Source organism: Balaenoptera ricei, chromosome 20 (genome assembly GCF_028023285.1).
Source record: "Balaenoptera ricei isolate mBalRic1 chromosome 20, mBalRic1.hap2, whole genome shotgun sequence".
Lineage (NCBI taxonomy): Eukaryota > Metazoa > Chordata > Mammalia > Artiodactyla > Balaenopteridae > Balaenoptera > Balaenoptera ricei.
Genome location: NC_082658.1, coordinates 13,927,727 through 13,952,202, shown reverse-complemented (window position 1 = coordinate 13,952,202; position 24,476 = coordinate 13,927,727). Strand labels below are relative to the sequence as shown.

General features: G+C 45.2%; 1 protein-coding gene across 2 annotated transcripts in view; it reads right to left on the bottom strand.

Annotated features, from left to right (window-relative positions):
* The window catches only part of PITPNC1 (phosphatidylinositol transfer protein cytoplasmic 1), a 259,809-nt gene that overhangs the window by 29,216 nt on the left and 206,117 nt on the right, over window positions 1-24,476 (bottom strand). For both annotated transcript variants that reach the window (XM_059907373.1, XM_059907374.1), the window contains one exon: window positions 16,430-16,525. In XM_059907373.1, coding sequence (XP_059763356.1) covers window positions 16,430-16,525 — 96 coding nt within the window. The remainder of the gene's footprint in view (window positions 1-16,429; window positions 16,526-24,476) is intronic.

Here is a 24,476-nt window from a genome sequence, read left to right as displayed (position 1 = left end):
GCCCGCGCACAGCAACGAAGACCCAACACAGCCAAAATTAAATAAATAAATAAAAATAAAATTCATACAGGGTTTCTTTACTGGGTTGATGAACATGTTTTAAATTTGACTGTGGTGATGGTTACCCACATCTGTGAATATACTAAAATCCCCTGAATTCTACACTTTAGTGGGTGAACTGTATGGTATGTGAGCTAGGTCTCATAAAGGTGTTAAAAAAAAAAAAGCCAACAGCACTAAGGAGCTTTCATCACAGTGCACTTGAGAACTGGCCAGAAACTTTACTTAAAAGGTCACCTGCTATGCATCAGCTTAAAAAAAAAAAAAAAAAAAAAATCCCAAATGCAAATTGTAGCCAGAAGCAGCCAATTCTTGCTTTGTTAGCAGTTAATACCTAAAGAGCTATTTTTAAAGCATTTGCTCTTGGCACTAGCGTGTACTGCAAACACAGAGTGATTTGTGTTAGTCCTCTGCAAAGCAACTCTTAAAGGAGCTTGACTCAGAAGGTGTGTCTGACATGTAGAAAGGCAGAGAAAAAGGTGGCTGGGTGGGGGGTGTGTTTTGGTGGGTGTTCTGAGCCCTTCGCGGTTCTAATTCAGGGCCGGGAGAACTCAAAACTCTCTACCTGAAGAAGAGGAAGCATGAGAATGGAAAATTTGAGTACAAACCACAAAACCACTGAATAGTCAGCAGCCTCTAGCCCTGAGGGTGACCACTGGTGATGCCTTTTAGCGGGGAGGGAGGAGACGAAGGCAAAAGAGAACCCTGAGAGAGGTGGTCAGGAGAAAGTGGAGGATGGAAGGAGGGGGAAGTCGCCACACTAGCTAATGTTCATCAAATGCTTGCTGGGTACCAGAGCCTGGGTCGAGCACTTCAGATATGCTCTCTTATTTAATGTTTGTGGTATAATAAATATATTTGAGGTGACTTAGGGTGCAGCCCTTAGATAGCCTCAGGATGGAGCTGGTTCCTGGAAAGATCAAGGGCTTAGACTGCTGACCTCTGGGGAGGGGAGAAGAGGGAGGCTGGCGATTGAAATATACAAATTCTTGACAATGAGATCTGGAGAGCTTCCAGATTGGTAAACACATCACTGTGCTGGGACGGGGCGGGGGGGGTGCAGCAGGCATGCCTGGAGAGGACGTGCAACCTTGTACCTCCTTCCCTCATCCTTTGCCCTGTGCATCTTTTCCTTTTGGCTGTTCCTGAATTGCACTCTTTCTAAAAAACTAGTAAATGTTTGTTAAACATAAGTCAAGTGGTTTCCTGATTTCTGTGAGCCTTCCCAGCAAATTCTCGAATGTGAGGTTGACTTTGTGGGAAGGAGGGTAAAAATAACCATACTAGTTAATGTGGTGGCCCTGGACTTGTGACTGGCATCTGAAGTGGGAGTGGTCTTGTGGGACTGAGTCCTTGAACTTGTGCTATGTGATGCTAAAGCCAGGTAGTGTCAGAACTGAAATGAATTGTTGACACTGGGTTGGTATCAGAGAATTGGAGAATTTGTGGGTTTCAGGGCAAACACCCCAGAATTCTCCTGACTACAAACCTCTAAAGTAGTACATTATTATCTTCATTTTGTATAATGTCCAAAGGAACGCCCCCATCCTATTCCCAGACTCACTCTCCACAGCTCCACCTGAGCCCTTGCCATGGGCTCCTTCCACAAGCCTCCTCCTTCAGAAATCTCCAGATGGGCAGCAGGCATCAATCAATCTCTGTGTTCCCCTACAAACTTCTGGGGCCACTTTGCAGCCTTGCCCCAGTCTCCCTGGATGGCAGAGCTGCGTGTGGACCTGCAGGTTCCCAGCTCAGCAAATAGTCAGCTTTTATTTATTTATTTTTTCTTTTGCAGATGCTCCAATTTCTGTAATTAATTCTCTTGGAATTCTCCTGTCACATGGCTTTGGGGTTAGGCAAGAAGTGTACCCCCAATGACTCTGAGAACTCCCCTCCCCCATCTTCAAATACAGACTAGGAATGGAGGGGAGATGGATGATGGGTGCCATGGCGAAAGGGCCAGCTGGGCCGTCTGGGCCAGCCCTGGGGAGAACCTGGCCTCAGTGATGAGCGGCTGCCCGGGGAATGTGCGGTTGTAACTCCTCTTTGTCCCCAGCTTTGGGTCTGGTTCCCAATTCCAGAGCAACAAGAGGCGGCTCCCTAATATCCTGTTACATGAAGCTACTCTGTTCCTTTTGGCACAGATATGACTATATTTTCAAGATCACCTCTAATCAAAACCAATAAAGTTATTCAAGGACCCACCGGAGAGGACCCCGCCTTACGATGTGTGACAGTGAGAGGCTAGGCACCAGCCTCCTAATAGCCAGGGAGCCAATCTCTTCCCAGAAAGGAGGGCCGTTAGGACCTGGCTCCGCTGGCAGACTTTGAGCTGGGATTTTGTGTTGTGGACTGTCCCTGCTCACTCTGATCTTAGCTGTGCTGTTTGGACACAGGCTATGAAGCATTAATAACCATATCATATATCCATACTGAGGATATACAATTTGGCCCACAGATAGTGTAAGTTTCTGAAATCAAAAGCTGATAACAGGGGCTTCCCTGGTAGCGCAGTGGTTAAGAATCCGCCTGCCAATGCAGGGGATATGGATTCGAGCCCTGCTCCAGGAAGATCCCACATGCCACGGAGCAACTAAGCCCGTGAGCCGCAACTACTGAAGCCCATGTGCCACAACTACTGAAGCCTGCGCACCTAGAGCCTGTGCTCCGCAACAAGAGAAGCCACTGCAATGAGAAGCCCTCGCATCGCAAAGAAGAGTAGCTCCCCGGCTCGCGGCAACTAGAGAAAGACCGAGCACAGCCACAGACGACCCAACGCAGCCAATCCATCCATCAATCAATCAATTAAAAAAAAATTTTTTTTAAAAAGCTGATAACAGACTAAGAAATATTCTTGATGAGTTGCAACATGGCAACAGTGATCAGCACTGGATTAACTGTCCCTGAATCTAGTTTGCTCCTCATGTATGGTATTGTTTTGGGAAACTTGGACCTCCAACTTGTTGAACAGAAACTGGGAGAGAGATAGTCAATAAGCCAATCACTCTGTATTTGAAGGCAATAAAGGATTTCCTTTTTTTTTTTTAAAGATTTGATTGATTGATTGATTGCTATGTTGGGTCTTCATTTCTGTACGAGGCCTTTCTCTAGTTGTGGCAAGCGGGGGCCACTCTTCATCGCGGTGCGCGGGCCTCCCACTGTCGTGGCCTCTCTTGCTGCGGAGCACAGGCTCCAGACGCGCAGGCTCAGTAGTTGTGGCTCATGGGCCTAGTTGCTCCGTGGCATGTGGGATCTTCCCAGACCAGGGCTCGAACCCGTGTCCCCTGCATTAGCAGGCAGATTCTCAACCACTGCGCCACCAGGGAAGCCCAGGATTTCCATTTTTAAAGCTGGAATAGATTTCAAACTGATTTTAGCTTTAGAACTCATTTTGTTTTCCCAAATATAATTATTATTTGGAATCCCAACATGTAAAGAAGGTAAAAATGATGAGTGGATTCCTTGGACTGTTTCAACCTTCATTATTTGACACAATATATGTCACTGTTTACTGGGCTCAGAAGCACCTCCGTGGGGCCCGAGGTTCTGTGGAGCAGAACTGTGGACCAAAAAAGCTTTGCAATGAGACACCCATGGGTTTGAATTTCTGCTCCAGCGACTACTACCTGTGTGAACCTGGGCAAGTTATTTAACTCCAAGACTGCTGAGGGGATGATAAAAATGAGAAAAGGAATGTTTCCTAAACTGGTGTCTGTGGGTGTATTCTTTGGGGGCTATGACTTTTATTTTTTCTTTAATGGGTTCCTGTATTACTCCACTGTGGGATGGCCACGTTTTGTTTTTTCCAGACCAGGTTTGTTTTGGCCAACCCACTATTTTCTAGAATGTTCACAAGGAGGAAAATTTTCCTAAAAGATGGGGAGTCGACTTCCATCAGATCATTAAACCTAAGGAGGGTAACCAAGGGACTGGAAAGGCCCTTCTTCTTACTTACTCTGTCTTTCCCTAAGATCCTCCATTCATATGGTCAGTGAGACTCGGGGTTAACGAATTACATTTTAGGAGGAAACAAATTTCCTAGAGTGCTTTATAAAGACAGACAACAGTGTTTGTAACTTCAGCTTTGCCTGAAGGGGCCAGCTTGGTGGGGGAGGAGAAGCACAATCTTTGGGGTTTGAATCAAGGCTTCCTGAAACGTCAGCAAGCTACTTAGACTCTCTGAGCCTCAGTTTCCCTATCTATAAAATGGAAACAATATCTATTCTATTGAGTGGTTAGCATTAAATGATATAACTGAATAAAATAACTTAGCAGTGACCTTTCTTTTTCTCAAAAGTTAGTTCCTGTCCCTCTAAAGTCAGGTTTAGCAATTCTGTGAGAAATCTGTTGAAACTTATAAGGCCCAAGTTAACGAGCTGATAATTGTATGTCTTTCTTTGGGTCCCTTAACAATAAAAGATGAAGACAAGCCACTAAACAGTACCTATTCTTTCCTGGATATTTTTGGAGCAGAAGCTGAACAGCTGTACTTGGGAGTCTGAAAAAACAGAAGTGGAGGAGAGAATCACTGGGTCAGGTCTTATTTCTCAAGAGAAAAAATATCACTTCCATCATCCCAGAGTCGCAGCCCTAGATTCTTAGAGCTAGTTGGGAAAGGGCTTGGGCAAGATCTAGCCAGAGGATCTGACGGACCCCGATTACGGTCTTCAATGAAGGAAAATAAATTTGGATGAGGGTCGATCCGAAGCCAGCCCCCAACTCAGCAGCAACTTAGGAGAAAACTGCGCAAATGTATATTATAAAAACACTGTTGGCTGGCAAGGAAGGCATTGAGTATGACTCTACAGATGACAGATGGTATCAGATTCTCAACAGATGGAATGAAAATCAAAGGTATTGACCCCTCCCTCGGCAGGGGATTGGGCAGTCTTCCAGGCTTACATTGCTGTTTCCTTTAGCCTCTACAAAATTAAGTAACAATAAAATGGTTTTAAAATGCGAACACGGTAAATGGAGCTTGCTTAGGCAGAGCTTCCCTACCTTGAACGGATAAACAGGTGTGACAAGGTCCGGGTCCCCTTGGCCCCTGGGTGAGCAGACTGGGCCTCCTGACCCTGGGGGGTGGTCCTCTGTGACCAGGAGCTCCCTGACATGCCCATCAAAACCGATCATTTTCTATGTGCATTATGGCATGAAAAAGGTTGGGAAGCTCTGCTCTGAGGTTTTTCCCCAAACGTGATGCATTCATACACAGATCCTTGGGTCCCATCTTACTGCATCTGGTTTGGTAGGTCCAGAGAGGGTCCCAGGCATCTGCATTTTTTTTAAGCTCCTAAGGTGATTCTAATCTGATCTGGGAACTCTGCTCTAAGGGCCAAGAAGTTCTGGTGTTTTAATAAGGCAAAAAAAAATCAGCAGGGGCTGATGTAGGTGGCAAGTTGTGGATTTAATGCCTGTTTTCTTGAACATACAGATGGAGGTTCTCCATGAGATGGGACTGAAGAAGAGCTTGGTTGTACCTGTTCACTTCTGGCTGAAAGCCTTTCCTTTGGATCCCGCTTCCTTCTTTTAAAGTCTTAACTACTATTCTTCTAAAATACACCTGGTAAAAGGCTTGTGGTAGACAGTTGATAAAATGCCCAAGCTGCCTTGGGTAGCATCCTGGGATTCCAGTGCTACAGACTGCCCCAGGTTGGCACAACAAACAGTAAATGCAACCTCTAAGGTTTCTTAGGGGTGAAGTATAAGAGGCACATGCCAGTCTGAATTCAGGTTAAACAATAACAGAAGTAGTAAGAACACATTTTTTAAAAAAGTCTCAGCAGTACAAATGGCTCCATTTTCTGAAGGATCTTGCTGTACCTGCAGCAAATTCTGTCATCTTGTGAACTGGAGTGATTGAAACCAACTCTCTGCTTCTCTTCTGCATTCATGCCAACAAATAAAAAGCAATAGGCAAGCAAACTCCCATAGCGCCACTCATGGCAGCCACTTTCCAAAGACACTTGGGGGACTTCCCTGGCTTTGCCTTCCAATGCAGGGGGTGCAGTTTCGATCCCCGGTCGGGGAGCTAAGATCCCACATGACTCGTGGCCAAAAAAACAAAACATAAAAAACAGAAGCAATATTGTAACAAATTCAATAAAGACTTAAAAAAAATGGTCCACATTAAAAAAAAAAATCTTAAAAAACAAAGACACTTGGCTTCTACTGAGCAACCATCCCAGCAACACATCTGCAGATCTCAATGCCAGTGTCAAAGCAGGGAGAAGGGAACATTTACTAAATGCTAACTGTGTGCCGGTACTGTGCATTTTAATGCTTTGCCTTTCACATCATCTCATTGCATCTCATCTCATCTCTCCATCCATCCACTCATTTGAACGGAGCAAGAGATTCAAGATGGTGAATCATCATTGGTGCTGATGAAGTGCAATGGCTGTGATCACCTGGGAGGCCTCCCAAAGCCTGAGCCCCTTATTACATTAGGGTTGAGCTCCAGCTACTCAGGGAAAGCATGGGCTGGGAATCCCCATCCGTAAGTTCTAGAGGTTATCTTTCGCACAGATCCGTCTTCAACAAGTCCAATTGTTTCTCCCTTCAATGGATGTTTTGCTTGGTTGAACCCTCCCTTATGGGACATGGGGCCATTTCCCCAAAGCTCTTTCTATTGACTCAGTGACCCAGCACCACAATCAGCAACTCCACTCCTGGCAGAGACTTAGAATCTCTGGTTTTGATCTGATATTTAGGAATTCATTTGCCTCAGTTTTGTTTGACTCACATGGTTTGGCATTTCACTACCCAATCCAATTGGTAAGATTTGGAACTGCTATTCTGGGCACCGAGCTCTGGGGAACCTCATTCATGCAAATTATTGCAGCAGTTTAAATTGGTTATTTTTCCCCTTGAAAAATTAAAAAACAAAAATCCTTTCTCTAGGATGGAGTTGGGCACTACCGTTTTCCTAGTACTCCCAATGAAAATTGGCTTTGCTCACAACATTGCAGTAGCTCCACAGGATTAGGCCAAAAGAACAGTAGTGGTTTTAAACACCAGCACTAGGCATGGTATTTCAGTAAGACCTGGTGACCCCGCTTTCTTTTACTTGGAAGAAATGAGAACTGAAAGAGAGTACCTATTTGTTATTGGTCTAAAAATGATGCAGCCAGGGTTGTTGAAGACTGGACTACTGTTTAGTGCCCTGTTATTTCCAAAAGTTTCTTTTCATTAATAAAGTTTTATTGCTGCCAATATGGCTGAAGGTGATTTGTTCACGAAAGAGGTAGCAGAAGAAGGAGAGAAGTAAGTTGATGGGTTACAGGGTTCTAAACCTCTTGGTGTCCAGGGGTCTGCCCTCACCACCGCCGCCCCCCCCCCCCGCCCCCCCGAGAAAGTCAGTTTCTCTGGTGCGGTCACAAATGGAGACGCCTTGCAAGGGGGCTGGTGACCCTGCTTTGAAAGTTCTCAGCTACTTGCAGAATAAAAGCCAAATTCCTTGGCCTGACATTCGAGGCTCTTCTCTTCTGCCCCGGTTACTCACTGACCCTTGAACGTGCAGTGGAATTCCTCACCTTTTCACTGCCTTTGCTCTCACTCACTACACTGCCTTTCCAATCTCACTTCTTCAAAATTCAGTGTGTTCCCACACAAGTGTGGGTCAGAGAGTCATTTAATATAGCTTTGGAGTGGGGGCAATTTGGCTATATCTAAAAAGATTTAAACCCACATACCCACTGACACAACAATTTCACATTTAGAACTTATTCTACAGAAATATTAAAACTATGCCAAAAAAAAAAAATATAGCATGAGGATGTTGCCTGAAGTACTATAATAGCAAAAGAATGGAAACACTCTAAACGTCCACCAAATGGAGAATGGCATAATCATACACTGGCACATCATACAGTCATTACGAAGTCTGCTAGAGAGACGTGTACTGCCCCAGAAAGACGGCAAGCTTATATCGTTATTGAGAAAATGCATGTTGCAAAGTTGCATCGTGTGAGCTCATTTTTATAAAATAATGTCATGTATGCGTTATGTTTAAGTATAAAGCCCCATAAACACCAACTTTAACAACGCCTGACTCGGGACTTCCCTGGTGGTGCAGTGGTTAAGAATCCGCCTGCCAATGCAGGGGACAAGGGTTTGAGCCCTAGTCCGGGAAGATCCCACATGCCGAGGAGCAACAAAGCCCGGGCTCTGCAACTACTGAGCCCATGTTTTCACAGGGGATATGTTCTTGAAGATCAGAAGAACGGCAGAACTTCTCTCCAGCCTTGCTGGGATCAAGTCTTCCTGGCCAGGCTGACCGGATCCCCACTCCCACACACAAAGGGAGACACTCAAATATCACCGAAGCCTCCCACTGGGCCGGAGACCCATTGCCTTTCCAGTGCAATTGGAACCTGGATTGATGTACAGGACGTCACGCAACTTGTAAAGTGGGCTGGGGGACAGGGAGAATAAAAGGCAGTTTCCCAGCAGGTCACTCACGCTCTCCTGCATGGTCAGGAGGGCCTTTGTAATGACACTGCAGTCCTGGGACCACGCTGCTCTCCTCCTGGGACCACTTGAGGCGTTTGTGTTGTTGCCCAGGCTTCCGAGGAAGCAGGTAAGAGAACCTGCACTGAAAAATGTTCTTCTTTGGGGCTTCCCTGGTGGCGCAGTGGTTAAGAATCCGCCTGCTAACGCAGGGGACACGGGTTCGAGCCCTGGTCCGGGAAGATCCCACATGCCGCGGAGCAACTAAGCCCGTGAGCCACAACCACTGAGCCTGCGCTCTAGAGCCCACAAGCCACAGCTACTGAAGCCCGCGCGCCTAGAGCCCGTGCTCCTCAACAAAGAGAGGCCACCGCGATGAGAAGCCCGCGCGCCGCAAAGAAAAGTAGCCCCCGCTCGCCGCAACTAGAGAAAGCCCGCGTGCAGCAACGAAGACCCAATGCAGCCAAGAAAAAAAAAAAAAGATCTTCTTCCAATGGCTTTCCTTCTCACCTATTGCTCCGGCCACTTCCAGAGGCCACCACGTGCTTCCCTCTCTAACAGCACTGGCCTCGTGGAGACGCTGCGAAGGGAGAGGCGCAGGGCCCTGCGGTGCAGCAGCTGCTGGAGACCTTCCTCTATCTCCTTGCAGGCTTTCTGTGCCAGCTTTGGAGGCTACCACTGGGGAGCACTTTGGCGGTGGAGGCTTCGCCCCACACCAGCGGGCGCAGACAGTTCTCATTATCCCAGAGGTGCCCAGCGCCGCCAAACTGGAAGCCATCACCAAACAGCTGCGTTATTCTCAGAAAGAAACAGACGGACGGAGGGAAAAGGGAAAAAAAAAAAATGACAATAACAGCACAACAACAAACTGAACTCCACAGTGGACCCCAGCAGGAGGCAGCTGTGTTAAATCTGGCCATTTGGAGATAACTGAAAATTCTGACCACCCTCAACCATCAAGATATAGACCGACATGAAAATATTCTTAATTTGAGGGAGCAGAGTGGTTTGGATGAAGCACTTTGTACTGAAGGGTACAGCTGAGTACGACAATATTTACTCACTTCATCTCTCTGTTCCCTTTCTGGGGCCCGTTGTACTTAGCAAACAGCATTTAATCTCTTACCCTTGACAGTTACTGGAAAAGTTAGAGGTATGTCTTTGTTCGCTTCTCTCTCCCTTAAGAGAGAATTCAGCAGATATTTAGACCGGGTGTGACCAATGAACTGGCTACCCAGTTTTCCTCAGTTCAGGAAATCTCTGTAATCCAGGGGGCCTGGAGACTGAGTTCCAAAAGAGTCCCCTAGTCACCCAACTCAAAGGGAACGCTCTAAATCGAATCCTGCCTAAAAACTTGCCTGGTGCTCTCCTACCTTCAATCATACCACTTCAGGGGTACTTGCTCCTGAGACAGTCTCACATTCTCCTTCATTGCTACCCGAGTTCAAAATGTTGTAAATTTCCCTAATTTCTCCATTAGAATTATTATGCTTTATTTAACACTGGTAAAATGGAGACCTCTTTTACATCTTGCAAAACGAAGAGAAAGAGGAATTTCCTTTTTCTCTTAAAAAAAAAAAAAAAAGGATCCAGTTCAAAGGGTAGTGGAGACTAGACACGATTCTGGCCTTTGTAGCCCCAGTGCCTAGCACAGAGCCTGGTACACAGTACGCACTTAATAAATGCAAACGAAAGAAATTAATGAGTCTTGCTTCTAATAGGTTTCCCTGCATTTCCTGTCCTTGGATTGGCCTACAGCAGAGTTTCTCGACTTTGCCGCAACTGGCATCTCGGGCTGGGTAACCCTCTGCTGTGGGGCCGTCCTGTGCATCGCAGGATGTTCAGCAGTATCCCTGGCCTCTGCGCACTAGATGCCACAGCAAACAACCCCCTGCCAGTGGCGACAATCGAAAATACCTCCAGACGTTGCCAGATGACCCCTGGGGGGCAAAACTGGCCCTAGTTGGAAACCGCTGGTCTACAGACTCCCGTTTGCTTTACATAAATCAATGAAGATTTCTAAAAAACAAAGCACAAAACATCCTCTACTTCTAAACTTCCTCCCCCAGAAAATGACATTTCTTTTTTCTTTTTCTCCTTTTCTACTCAAGGCTGAACATTTAGAAACTGCATATGACTCCACATTCGTGTCTCTGGGGGAGAGCTGCGGGGACAGACCTCTGGAAGGCCACTAGAGATGCCACTTTTTCTGGTCCCTCTTGATCTTGTAATGGAAGCCGAACCTTAAAAACGATGGCAGTGAATCCAGGAGGAAGAGCACTGGACTTGAGCCAACACCAAACCTCTGAGTTAGAGCTCCCTAAGCCTGACTTTCGGAGACTGTCTAGGCTGGACCAGTCCTGGAGGCTGGGTGTTGAGATTTGTTCCTGCATCCCAAATGGCCAACTCAGCTTTGCAGGTGTGGGCTCACTGCCCATGTCCTCTGAGGGCATGCTACAACTGATCGCCCTAAGTTCCTCCTTCCTGGGTTGGGATTTTCACCTTGAAATTCTGGCAGAGCATCAAAGGGATGGACACCTTGGCAGAAGAAAGAACGCACGTATCATCCACATAACAAGTACAACCTGCTCAGACATTGGCTTCTCTTCGTCTTTGCTGCTTGGGTGGTGCTGATGTGACTGGATGCAAAGAGCTTCATGATTCTAATGGGGGCAGGGCCTCGGTGGGGCCCCGTGGAGGTGCACGTGGAGGTGCACGTGGAGGTGCTCTCTGGGCCCGAGAAATCACACTGGTTTTTTTTTTTTAAACAATGCAGCGCTGCCCTGCAGAGTCCTGCCACAGATAGGAGAGAAAAACTTGAGATTAAGAGGTTCTTGGGAGCTGCAGCTTAGGCCCCTGATGTGGCTGGGAAACAATGGCACCACAAAATGAGAATAAAGAGAGCGCTGGGCTGAGCCACCAGCCGATTCTGAATCCTTCTGAAACTCTGCTTAGTGGGGGCCCTTGGTGCCACTAGGCAGAGGGCACCCAGCGGAAAATTTCCAGCTCTGGTCACCTTAATGAGAGAGGCATTCTTGCCTCTCATGTGGTTCGGAGGTTTCCAGGGACAAATGGAAAAAGAAAAGAAATTACTTCAATCCCCTGCTTCGGCCTGGGTGGTGGGGTGTGTGTGTGTGTGTGTGTGTGTGTGTGACGGGAGCTGAGTGGTGACCCAGATAACCCTGGTCTGAATGCATAAGCCTCAAAATCTCAGAATAGATTGAGCCCACCAGCATTTCAGCTTTCTCTGCAGAAAATGTGCTCCTATTTACGATGCTGACATAGTCAACTTACAAAGATGGACGGGAAGAAAAAGCTCGTAAAGCTGTAGGCCTCAGATTAAAGGAAAAAAAAAAAAAAAAAAATATATATATATATATATATATATATATAAGGAACTCTGATTCACAACTGTTAGCTTAATGGCCACAAATGCATTTTCTTTGATAGCGCTCGCTCTGCAATTGTCACTGCTAGAAGGAAAAAATAAAGCCCGTGGCTTTCACTCATTCATTCGATGACCGTTTTGTGAGCGGCTGCTATGTGCTGGTTCTGTCCTAGCTGCTGGGGAACGGTGATGAAGAAGACAACCCTTGTCTTCGTGGAGCTCAGGGTGTAACTGTGAGCTAGCACGAGCTAGCATGATCTAGAAGCCACAGACCAGAATTCTTGCTGCCAGTGGGTAGGGAGTGGGGTGCCCAGGAGAGTCCAAAGAGGAGAAGTCACATTTGAGCTGAACTCTAAAGAGTAATGACTAGAAGCTTCCAAATTGAGAGGCACAGAGGTGGGGAGGGCTGGAGGGGAGAAGGCAGAGGACCATGCTAAGGGGACCAGGCTTTTAAGCAGAAAATGACAAGGTCAGATTTCATTTTAGAAGGAAAATCTTGTGGCCGGGAGGAGGATATTAATTATTTACAGCGTGCAGAGGAGAAAGGTATTTGGAAGTGGTTTGCCTTCTGAATCGGTTGTTTCCCTTATTCTCTGTCCCTGGCTACTGACACACAACCCAAACAGCCTAGGAAACTCACTTCTCTCCCTTCTGGTAGGCTCATACTGCAGTGTGGATTCTGGAAGTCGAATGATGGTGGGTTTGGGTCATAAGGGAGTCCCATGGAACATACTTTTCCTATGATTTTATTGCAGGCTCCCAAGTATGCCTTTTCCTTTGTGGTCTAACCGCCAGGGCGAGTGAGAAAAAATTCTACCTGTAACATAGGCTGGCGATCGTTTGGGAAGCAGTGCTTGACAGAGTGTGCAGGGCTGAGCCCTCTGGGGCCCCCTTCCTCCACATCCATTAAGTAAGCCTAAGACTCCAGGACAGGCAGGGGTGGCTCTCTGAGTGTGAGAGCTGAGTCCAGACTTCCATTCATCTCCAACGACCTTTACTTTCAGGGTAGGATTTCCCAGCCTTGGCATACTGACATTTGAGGGTCGATCACTCTTGTTGTGGCGGGCTGTCCTGTTCATTACAGGATGTGGTTAGCGGCTGGTAGCACTACCAAGTTGTGACAACCAAAAATGTCTCCAGGGACTTCCCTGGTGGTCCAGTGGTAAAGAATCCACCTTACAATGCAGGGAACTCGGGGTCGATCCCTGGTCAGGGAACTAAGATTCTACATGCTGCGGGGCAACTAAGCCCGAGCGCCACAACTACTGAGCTCTACGCCTCAACTAGAGAGCCTGCGTGCCATAAACTACAGAGCCCATGTGCTCTGGAACCCGTGCACCACAAGTACAGAGCCCTCATGCCCTGGAGCCTGTGCGCCACAACTAGAGAGGAGCCCACGTGCCACAACAAAAGATCCCGCGTGCCACAACTAAGACCTGACGCAGCCAAAAATAAATAAATAAATAAAAAATAAATAAATCTTAAAAAAAAATGTCTCCAGACATTGTAAGCATCCTTGTGGGGCAAGATCGCCCCCAGTTGAAAACCACTGCTCTTAGAGACAGTTTTCCATTCTCATCTTATTTGATCTCTCACCAGCATTAAGCATAACCAATCCCTCTCCTCTCTTGCATTCCTTGGTGCTCTCTCCTTGTTTTCCTTCTAATTCTCTGGCCAGTTCTTTGTAGATCCCTGGGGCCTCCTCATCCTCTTCCTGATCTCCAAATATTGCTGTCATAAATTTAATGCTCGGACCCGAACCCCTTTCCCATTATACTTTATGCTTGCTCACTCTCATCCATCCTCAGGACTTTAAATTCTTCTATTTCCCAAATACTCTCCAATTTGTCTCTGGCCCAGATCTCTCATTTAAGCTCCAGACCCATTTCTATTTGTTCTAGATGTCTCATTGTCATCACAAAATCCATCCATCTTTCTCCAAAATCCACTCCTCTTCTCACCCCCATCTATCTGTTGCCCAAGCTGTGAACCTTAAGGTCATCCTGACTCTTCCTCTTCTCTCACCTTCACACCTAGTCCACGACCAATCCCTGTCAAGTCTGTCTTCAAAATATACCTCCAAGCCATTTGCTCCCAGCCCTCCACTTCGAGCTGCCATATAACTTCAATAACCAACAACGTAGACAACTCCGATGACCTCAGTGGTTTCCTGACTTCCACTCTGCTCCCGGCCAGTCCCTTCTCCATCCAGAGCAATCTTTTAAAAGCACAAATCAGATCATATGATGCCCCGGCTTTAATTTCTTCGAAGGCATTCTACTGCATGTAAATTAAACTCTAAGTGTCTTAACATGGCCCCACCCTCTTTTCCAACCTCCCTTTGTGCCATTCTTCCTTCTGTTTCCGCTGCTGCCGCCACACTGGTCTTCTTTTGTTTCCTCATAGGTATCACCTTGGGACTCCCATGCATGCTGTCACCTCCCCCTGGAGCACTGTCCCCCAGCTCTTTTCATCCTGCGGGTGGGTCCCAGCAGGTCATTTCTTCCTGCGCATCTTTCCTGATCCCATCCTCTTAAATTCAGTTTCCCTATCATGGTCTCTCCCTGCAAGCTTCCTTATGGCACCTGTGACTTTTAACTCCACATGTGCTCATGTAGTTATTTCTTTGTTGTTTGGCTCCCCTGCTAGATTGGAAATGTTGTGGGGGAAGAGACCCTCGGTGTCTCTTCTGTTCATTGCCATGTCCCCATCTAAATATTGTCTGTGACACTCAGTTGAGTACTCAGTACGTATTTACTGGATGAATGACTATTCCCCTCTAATTTCCTTGGTCACAACTGCATCTAGAAAAGAATATTTTATGACCCAGGAAAATGAACGACTGTGAAGCATGAAAAAATGCTCTTTGAGCATCTGTGTCAATGAGAAAAAGCTTTCCAGTGGTGGTTCCTGGGAGCACAATGCACAGGGAGATGAGTCAGGTACACGATGACTAGAAATGAGACTTGTTGATTTCGTCATTAGTGTTCCATATCTGTCCTGAGACTTTCCTCCGACTCAGAAGGGAGCTCCCTGAGTGCCAGGCAGGACCACACCAAGGCTACCTAAGAGGAAGAGCTGAAATCAGTTCAGAGTTTTCTGGCAACGCTGCCTTTCTAGAAGGCTTGAGCTACCAAGAAAGAGGCCAGGACGTCCAGGTAAGACAGCAGCCCCCCAGGCCCAAGGAGCCTCAGAAGCGACGGGGCAACAGCTTCACCCAATGCACTGCATGATGCTTTGCACATCACTGAAGCCCCATAAGTATTGGTGGCCTTGAGACGAAACCACAGAAGTACCTCCTCTAAGACAAGGGGAGGCCAAGTTTCTCCTCTTGAGCAGGTCCACAGTTACACAGAGAGCATTTCATTTTGTTTTTCTGAAAATTCACAAGTGTGGTTGGCTGCAGAGTGTAATGCAAATTGCTGACGTTCAAAAGCTCATCCTTGAGTCCCACCAAGAGTAATTCACATCAGCCGCTCCCCGACTTTAAAGAGACAGCAGCTGCAGAGCCCATGCCTGCAATTAAGCAGCTAAGCATTTGCTAACATTGGGTTGGACTCTGATATCCAAACGAATCCCAAAAGGTGGAAGCAAAAAAAATCTGAACCACACTGGGAGCCCAGTGTGTGTCACGGTAGAATTCATTTATACCGGGTTTATTTATTATGTCTTAAATCAGCCTTAACGAAGCTGAGGGAAGAGTTTCAAGGTCCATGTGTTACAGCTCAAGGACGAGACTGGGGCCCCAACTCCAAACATATTGTGATTGGCTGAATGTTGCTAAACAACAAAAATAGCCCAGCATCTGTTGTCGTTGCAGGGCTGGGACGTTATTTCCAAGGGGGTCACCCAAGTTCCGTCAGCAGCCATTAATAAAATACTAACAGGATACAAATGGGAACTTGCACTAACAGTAAAACAAAGTTCGCACTGAGGCACACAATGGATTCTGGTAGGTGGGAGTCATACAGAAACATGTTCTCTTAAATTTATTCTTAGTCAAGATGAAAAAAGGAGATGGCTGCATGAAGGCACTTCTGGTTTTGAGAGAAAGGTTCTGTGCAGAGATGACCTGTCCAAGTTTCAATATGCACTCAGAGAGGACTGATGGAGCATTTTCTTTGTGTTAGACCCCAAAGGTACAAATAAAACACAGCTCCTGCAGAGGCGGGAGACAGGCTGGGCCCAGGCCTGGCCAAACAGGAAGCCAGTGGTGGCTGCTGCGTTTTATAGGCCAGTTATCGTTGGGTGGTTCAGCCTTGTGAGTATTTTGCTGCCCAGATAGATGGCAGAGCTGGGGAGATAGGAAGACTACATTGAAACTGAGTGGCAGCCGGGGTTAACCACGGGCCCCAAGCAGTAGGGACTTCATTTTGAGACTCGCAGTAAAGAGTCCAGCGAGATGTGAAAGCAAACTGAATCAACACAAAGACAGATGGAAGTGTCCCGGGTCAGGGCGGACTTAATACATGTTTGTTGAATGAATGATTGAATGACTCTCTTCCACATGTCACCCCATCTATTGCTCACCTCAGATTCTTTGTAGTAACGTTCTGGAATTTCATCGCAGGCAATATCGATAAAGCAGACTTCCCTCTCCAGATCTTTGGCTTCATTGTCAAAAATCTGAAAGAGCAGAGCAACAATATCAAAGGTTAGTGATAGTGGGTGAGATCCTCAAGGCGCCTGCAAGTTGGCCCAACAGTGCCTGAGGCGGAATAACTCCCCACAGAGCATCTTCACACGGCTCAGTGCCCCCGGGGAGAGCTTTACGCTGCCCCCGAATGTGCAAGAATCATGAAAAGTTTTTATTCATCGCTTACATCTTGTCACATCAGAGGCAGGTGTAGCATCAATCACCACTTGGTTAGGGGAAGAAGAAAAACAGGCTGTTTTTAGAAGTTCAAGAGTGAAGAAATAAATCTCTTCCAATAGTCTCTTCCAAAAAGGAAGTCTGCTGATTTTTGGCAGTTAATCTAAACAGGGGGAGGGAAGAGGCTAAAAAGGTTCTGGGTAGATAGGAGACAAAAAGCAGTAATACAGCCTGAGATTTAGAGAAGAAAAATGTGGGGTTTTTTTTTTTTTCATTAAAATGTTTACATATATTTAATTTCAGAAATAACACACACTCATTGAAGAAAATACAGATAAACAAAAAAGAAGAAAATAAAGATTGTCCGTAATCCCATTACCCACTGTCTTATTCTTGATCATTTAAGGGCATGATTTCCTTGGTACACACAGTGGTAAGAAGGCGGAGCTTGAAAAAGTACTGAGATGGCTTCCTGCCAAGCTACGCTTGGTTCCACTGGCCCAGAATGTCCACCACTTGCAAAGAAATATGTAAGACAGCCACATATATAGATATACGCTCTAGTGGAAAGATTAAGTTCCTCTACTTTTTGCCATTGCCACTTTTTCTGATCTAAAGGGATACACTTCTGAAGGATAGTAAACAGATTAAGTTTGCAAATCACTTCATCCTTGGAGAAAGTCTTAACTGTATCCCTATCTCACTGTTTAGCTAATTCCTACAGGGGAGTCATCCACTAACACTAATTAAATCTGACTCTCCAGAAGAGAATGAAATATTTTGGAAGAACAGAGTGGTTGACGCCGAAGAACATTGTCTTGACACAAATTTGGAGCCTATTAATAACACACTCTCCCACAGGAGAGCATCTGGAGGGCTCTTTACAAGTTGAAACTCCTAGTCCTTTCCAAATGCTTTCTGAATAATATCTGTGCTGGTTATTATCTGCCCAGTCTGCTGTTTGCTCTGTCACCAATTTTCTTCTATAATGATTAGATACTGGACTCTTCAGATTTATTCAAGGAGATGAACTCCCCAGTCTGACTTGAGGAGGCCACTGCATTTTCCTTAAAGGCAGAGAAAGACTGGTTCCTGGATCAGCTCTGATTCCTTCCATGGCCAGTTGAAGTCAAGAGCTTGGGGACACTCTCAATGTGTTTGGGAGGGACAAGTTGATTGCTTTGAAATGGAATGGAGAGAGGGAGGGAAAGTAAGTTCAAGGTTGAGTGGAGAAATAAGTTGTGAAATGAAACACTGGGTCTCAGGGTGTTTGTGTGTTTCTCTCTCTTCGCATGAGTCTCTCTTAAAGTGTGTGCAAGAGAAGACATGTGCCTCATTAAGAAAACAAAACAGAAGGGAACACCCCAGAGGCAAATGAGCTGCTACAGAGTAAATTACAAGAGAAGTAAGAGAGCTTTGACATTTATTGGTGGTAAAATTTATGGGACTGAAAGAAGGGAAAATGAACAGGGGTTAAGGGAGTTATTGACAGATTAGGTGGCTTTTCCTAATTTAATTCAAATACTTTTGGATCACCCATTATCACATTATTACATTATTGCCCTTCTGCTCCAAGCTCACCCTTAAGTCTCTGCTCTGAGATAACAGACTGGACCCTGTAAGCACTTCTCCTTGACGGTGAGTAGGACACTAAGCCATGTATTAGAGGGACCCTGCAGGAAGATGATGCTTCTCTTCCTGGTTTGAATCTTATTCCTGCTGCAGAATCTGTTGGGACGGGGGACATGCAGTGCTGCTCTGTCCCAGCTGCGTGCCCAGAGTGCACAGTTGCCTGGTGACCTCGGAGTCCTGGCCTTCACCATGGCCCTCCTGATGTAGGCACCATGTGTGCCAGGCCTCGCATTGCCAGTGGTGCCCTGACCCTATATACCTGCCCACCAGTCTCATCTCACCTGAACCCAGAGGGCTGTTTTCTGTTGCCCAGCAATTGTGGACAAGCTCTGGTCCAGGAAACCCAGCAAACTTCTCTGCCATCCAGTGGGCTATGACCACAACTCCTGCAAGGAGGTCTGAACTCCAGCCATGGAGGTGGACCCCTTTCAAGTTTGTTCTTGCTTGTGCCTACTCCCTCAGCCTTTGACTTCTCTTTACATCTTTATGGTTACTCCAATCAAAGTTTAATAATTCCTTTTATTACTTATATACTCTCCCTGTTCAAATTATTGTGTGGTTTATGCCTCCCAATTGGGCCCCAACTAATACCTCCATTGCATACAAAATGGCGCCCTTGGCTTTGGGGGCTGCAAAGATAAGAAGGGCTGAGTTCCTGCCCTTAATGAGTTACCATCTAGTGGGAGAGACAGACTGGGAAGCTACTCCCCAAAATACAAGATGGAAGAAAATATTTGCTACAAAAGAAAGAACAGACTGTCAAGCTAGAGAGAGGAGTCATTTATGTTGACTCAACAACTACATGGTCAGGATAGTATTATTATTTCCAATTTTCAAATGAGAAAACCAAGGCTCAAAGAAGTAAAAGAGCTGCCTGCGGTCACACAGCCCGTTGGTAGAGAAGCTCAGATTCAGGGCAAGTCTCCAGGCTTCACAACCAGACTCTTCCAAGGATAAAAGGTTGCCTCTTGGCACCCAACCGAGAAGATAAATATCAATCAAAAGTACTTCCTATTTCTTTCCAGAAAGATGAAATTGGACTCTGGTTCTCTTCCTGCTACCGAAAAATGTATGTCCTGAGTAGCTATTATTGGGAACTCCTCAATGACTTGGAGCTTTTCTGCTGAGGCTGCAGTAGAATCTACTTAGGTAGCTTTCAGTTCCAACTCTGGACTCCTCCTTCAATATGACACTTAATTCTTGTATCCAAGTCCATGAAATACCAAGCACCTTCGCAGTCAACGTTTCAGGGTGGGGACCTGAAAAAAAAAAAAGCTACAAAAAAATCAGTTTGAGGACCTCAACATCTTCTTCAGGCTTGAGATTACAAAGAGTCTAAATTTCCAATAAATAATAAATCTCCCAATGATTAAGAGCCTTTAGGAGATGCTCGTAGGTGCTCAATACATGACTGCTGAATTACTGGAAGACATCAGCTTCTACTTTCCAAAGAAGAACCTATGGCACGAATATTGCTTACTGATTGATCTCACATTCCTTTCATGAGCCCAAGTTCTATTTCTTTGCTGGTAAGCACCCTAACTTTCTATAATTCCCAATATAGGGCTCAACATAGAGTGGAAACCTCATAGTATTGGCTGATGGATCCCACATTGGGAATCAGGACAGCTGAGTTTGAATTCAGTTATCACCTCTGTGTAACCTTGGGCAGGACCCGGCACCTCTTTTGGGTCTCCATATCCTTATCTGCAGAATAAAAGGCGTCACCTAGATGAATGGGTAGCAGGGACTTGTGAAATATCCTGGAATTGTACCCAACATTTGAGGAGATGCTTTCTTTCTGGAGAGAGGGTTTGACCACTTTCATCTGATTATCAGGGAGATCTATGGCCCCAGTGTGGTTGAGATCAAGTGACCCACATGACCACTAGAATTCTTTCCAGTTAAAATGTCGGTGATGTTGAGTGACTTGCGGGTCATGTTAGGCTCCTACATCCTGTTTTTTGCCCCTTCACCTACATGCAGCTGACGTGGGTGGTGCACAAAGGGGCTACAGCAGGGAAACAGGAAGTGGCAGTGGTCACGACGTAGCGTAATCAGAGGCCACAGCGGGGGTAAGACAGCCTCATGTTCATCCTTAGTTTAGGGCATGATCCAGAATTAAGCCAACACTATTACAAACAGAGGCTTAGCCAGGCCCCAAAGGAAAACAGCAAGAGTCACTATTCATTGGGGCTTCCCCAGAGGCAGCCGCAGCGGCAGCAGCTGCCAGAACTCTGGTCCAACCACCAGCTCTTTGAGGTGGAATAAGAGATCTGCTGAGATAGTTTAGGATGAGATACATCTTAATGTTGATACATTAAGCCAAAGCTCCACCAGGATCTCACCTGACACAGGTGCTGTGCACCTTCATGCTCTTGGGAGCTTCTTGGGCGGAATTTGTCCCTTTCTGAGATGGGAGTTGGGTTTGGGAGTCAAATATGGTACTTTCCCTATATCCCTTATAATAATGTTCCCATCTGTGGTTATTTATCAGAGACATACCCACCCACGAATCATCTGTAATGGATTTCAGTGCCAATCTGGTTGACTCTTCTGAACTCCACCCCCCAACTACACAATGAACATCAATAAACAAACTCCTTTTAATATGAAATAAGCAATATTACAATGAGAAGGCAAATCTCCTGAGTAAAAACTATCTTAAAGATTCCAAAATGAAAAGGGAGTAATTCTCCCTTTTTTGTAAAGCATTATGAACATTAAGTATCAAGCATCTTTAAAATCTCCATATACTTTGACCTGGTAAATTTAAGCTTTGAGAATTCATCTTAAGAATATTAAATAAATGAAAAGCTTTATGTACAAAGATTTTCACTGTGACATTAATGTAACAGCAAGAAAAAATAGAGAGAGAGAGGAAAAAAAAAAAGCAAACAGTCAAAATATCCCAGTATGGGAGAATGGCCAAGGAAATTATGATAAATCCATTCGATGAACTATTATGTAGCCATTAATAACTCCATTCTTAAAAAAGATTTTCCCAGGAGGGTAAACATGGGCGTGGGTGGGATGGAGAAGGGGACATGCCCCATATTTAATACAGACAGATGTTGAGTCATGTGGTTGTAACTCAGAAGGGAAAGGTACATTGATAAATATGGAATGTGTTTTAACGACGCACTAGATTTCTTCCTTGAACAGGGGTGTCTTTCTAGATTTAATTTAATCTCTCGTTTTGGTTTTAGATGTTTCTGGATTTTGTGATAGCCCAGCCAGGGAGAGCACTGTGTACAGCGGCTTTTCAGAAATCCACAATCCTGGGAATCATGGCTTCCGCAACCCCTTTCTCTATAACAGTAAGTTTGTGGTTTAAGATCCAAGTTTAGATGGGAACTGTCTGTACTTTCTGCACGATTTTTCCATAAACTCAAAACTGCTCTAAAAAATAAACTATATTATTAAAAAAAAAATGGGGGGGAGAGGAAGATCCAAGCTTAGTAGTTGTGTGGATTTTATCTTCCTGCCATCTGTCCAAACTACCAAGGATGCAAGGTAGAGGTGGCTGATTAGTAGGGATTTTGAGAAAAGTCCACCAGTCATCTCATTTTATGCTTCACATATGATTAAAGGGACAAAGAATCCCAGCTAAGCTGCTGTTCTGCTCTTTTTTTCGCTGCACTTGGGACGTTTCAGGGGGAGGCAATTGACTAACAAAGAATAGGTTCAGCAAGAAGGAACACTGGAAGCAGAATTATTGTTTTAACAATGCTTTCATTTCAGTGCTCTGGATTTGAAAAGTGGACAATTGGTTTGGTGCAGGGCAGGGGATACGGGTCCCTGGTTCATACATTAGGCATATGGGGCTAGAGCCGGTTCATGGTTCTATTGATTATTCTCTAACAGTACCATCCCTGCTAGGGAGAGCCTGAAAAGCACTTATGGCTGGGAAAAAAAATAGTCCAAGTTATTGACAAAGACAACCATCATTTCATTACCCCATCTCTACTGGTATTCCCACCAAGAACATTTTCACGCCTACACAATTCAATGGTGACTGTTTCACAAATATGTAAGCTATATGATCCAATCCAAGAACATGAAACTTGTCTTCTCCATCGCCATTAAGATAGAGGTAAAAAAGGATAGTCTTCTTTGGTCTCTTTAAAAACGTTTCTGCTTCTTTCCCACCCCCATCCCCAGAATAGAGAGTTGGGTAACTTATTTGTTCTGAAGGTGGACCTACTTAACGACAGTGCTCTGAAGAGAAGAGACTAGGCTTCCAGCAATCAATAAATCAGCAAATACTTACTAAGCATCTGCTATGTGGCCCACACTGTTCCTCTTAAAATGTGTCAGATAAGCTCCGTTTTCAAGGGGCCTTATGATTTTGTAGAAGACTCGATTCAATGCAAGACTTAATTAACAGCACCATATAAGATATAATCTGTTACTAAAGTAATAAGTACTAAAAGGTATGTATCAGACAAGAAGTACTCCAGTCCAAATTCAGCAAGGAGGAATTACATATATATATTCTTTTTCAGATTCTTTTCTATTATAGGTTATTATAAGATATTGAATACAGTTCCCTGTGCTATATAGTAGGTCCTTGTTGATTATCTATTTTATATATAGTAGTATGTATATGTTAATCCCAAACTTCTAATTTATCCCTCTCTCCCCTTCCCCTTTGGTAACCATAAGTTTGTTTTCTATGAGGAGAGACAAAAGTTTAAAAGTTAACTTCAGGGGCTTCCCTGGTGGTACAGTGGTTAAGAACCCACCTGCCAATGTAGGGGACACGGGTTCAAGCCCTGGTCTGGGAAGATCCCACATGCCACGGAGCAACTAAGCCCGTGCACCACAACTACTGAGCCTGCGCTCTGGAGCCCGCAAGCCACAACTGCTGAGCCCGCGTGCCTAGAGCCCGTGCTCCACAACAAGAGAAGCCACCGCAATGAGAAGCCCGTGCACCGCAATGAAAAGTAGCCCCCTGCTCGCTGCAACTAGAGAAAGCCCGCGTGCAGCAACGAAGACCCAACGCAGACAAAAAAATAAATAAATTAAAAAAAAATTAACTTTACATGAATGCTAGTGCCATCTCGTCATTCACAAAAAATAAAATAACTCAGCACCTTTAGTAAGGTGTTGATCCTTGTTTTTTATTTTGGACTCCCTGCCCCTGAAACAATCTTTTTTAAAATTGATTTTGGGGGGAGTGTACAGTTCTATGAATTTTAACACATGTATAGATTCTTGCAACCACAACTACAATTAAGATTCAGAACAGTTTCACCACCCCAAGAAACTAATTTATCATCACAATTTCCCCACACCCCAACCCCTGGCAACCACTCATGCGTCCTCCATTCCTACAGTTTTTGTCTTTTCAAGAATGTCTTACAAATGGTATCATATAGATTTTAACACTTTGAGACTGGCTCTTTTCACTCAGGACCATGCCTTTGAGATTTATCCTGTGGTTGTGCAAATCGAAGCTCATTCCTTTTGCTTGCTAAGTAGTATTCCATTGTATGAATGTACAGCAATTTGTTTATTCCCCCATTAAAGTTTGGGGCAATTATGAAGAGAGCTGCTAAAAGCATTTGTGTGTACACAACTTTTCACTTCTTTAGGGTTCATACCCAGGAGTGGGATGGCTGGGTTATAGGGTATTATGTTGATTCTTCTTTACGAGAAGAGGAATCAATACTCCCGTAGTGAATTGACTAGTGCCTCCCCCAAATTCATGCCCACCGGGAACCTCAGAATATGACCTTATTTGGAAATAGGGTCTTTGCATATATAATTAGTTAAGGATTGCTATGGACTGAATGTTTGTATCCCCCGGCCCCCAAATTCGTATGTTGAAAACGAATGCCCAATGCAACAGTATTAAGAGATGGGGGCTTTGGGAGGTGATTAGCTCATGAGGGTGGAGCCCTCAAGAATGGGATTAGTACCCTATAAAAAAGAACCCCCCCCATAAAAAGACCCCATAGAGCTCCCTAGACCCTTCTACCATGTGAGGACACAGGGAGAAGTTGGCGGTCTGCAACTCAGAACCCAACCATGCCAGCACCCTGAAGTCAGCCTGTCTTCAACAAGTGTCACGAACAACTTTTTCTTTAACATCAGCCAGTGGTGGAGATTTGTCCTTTTCCCTTC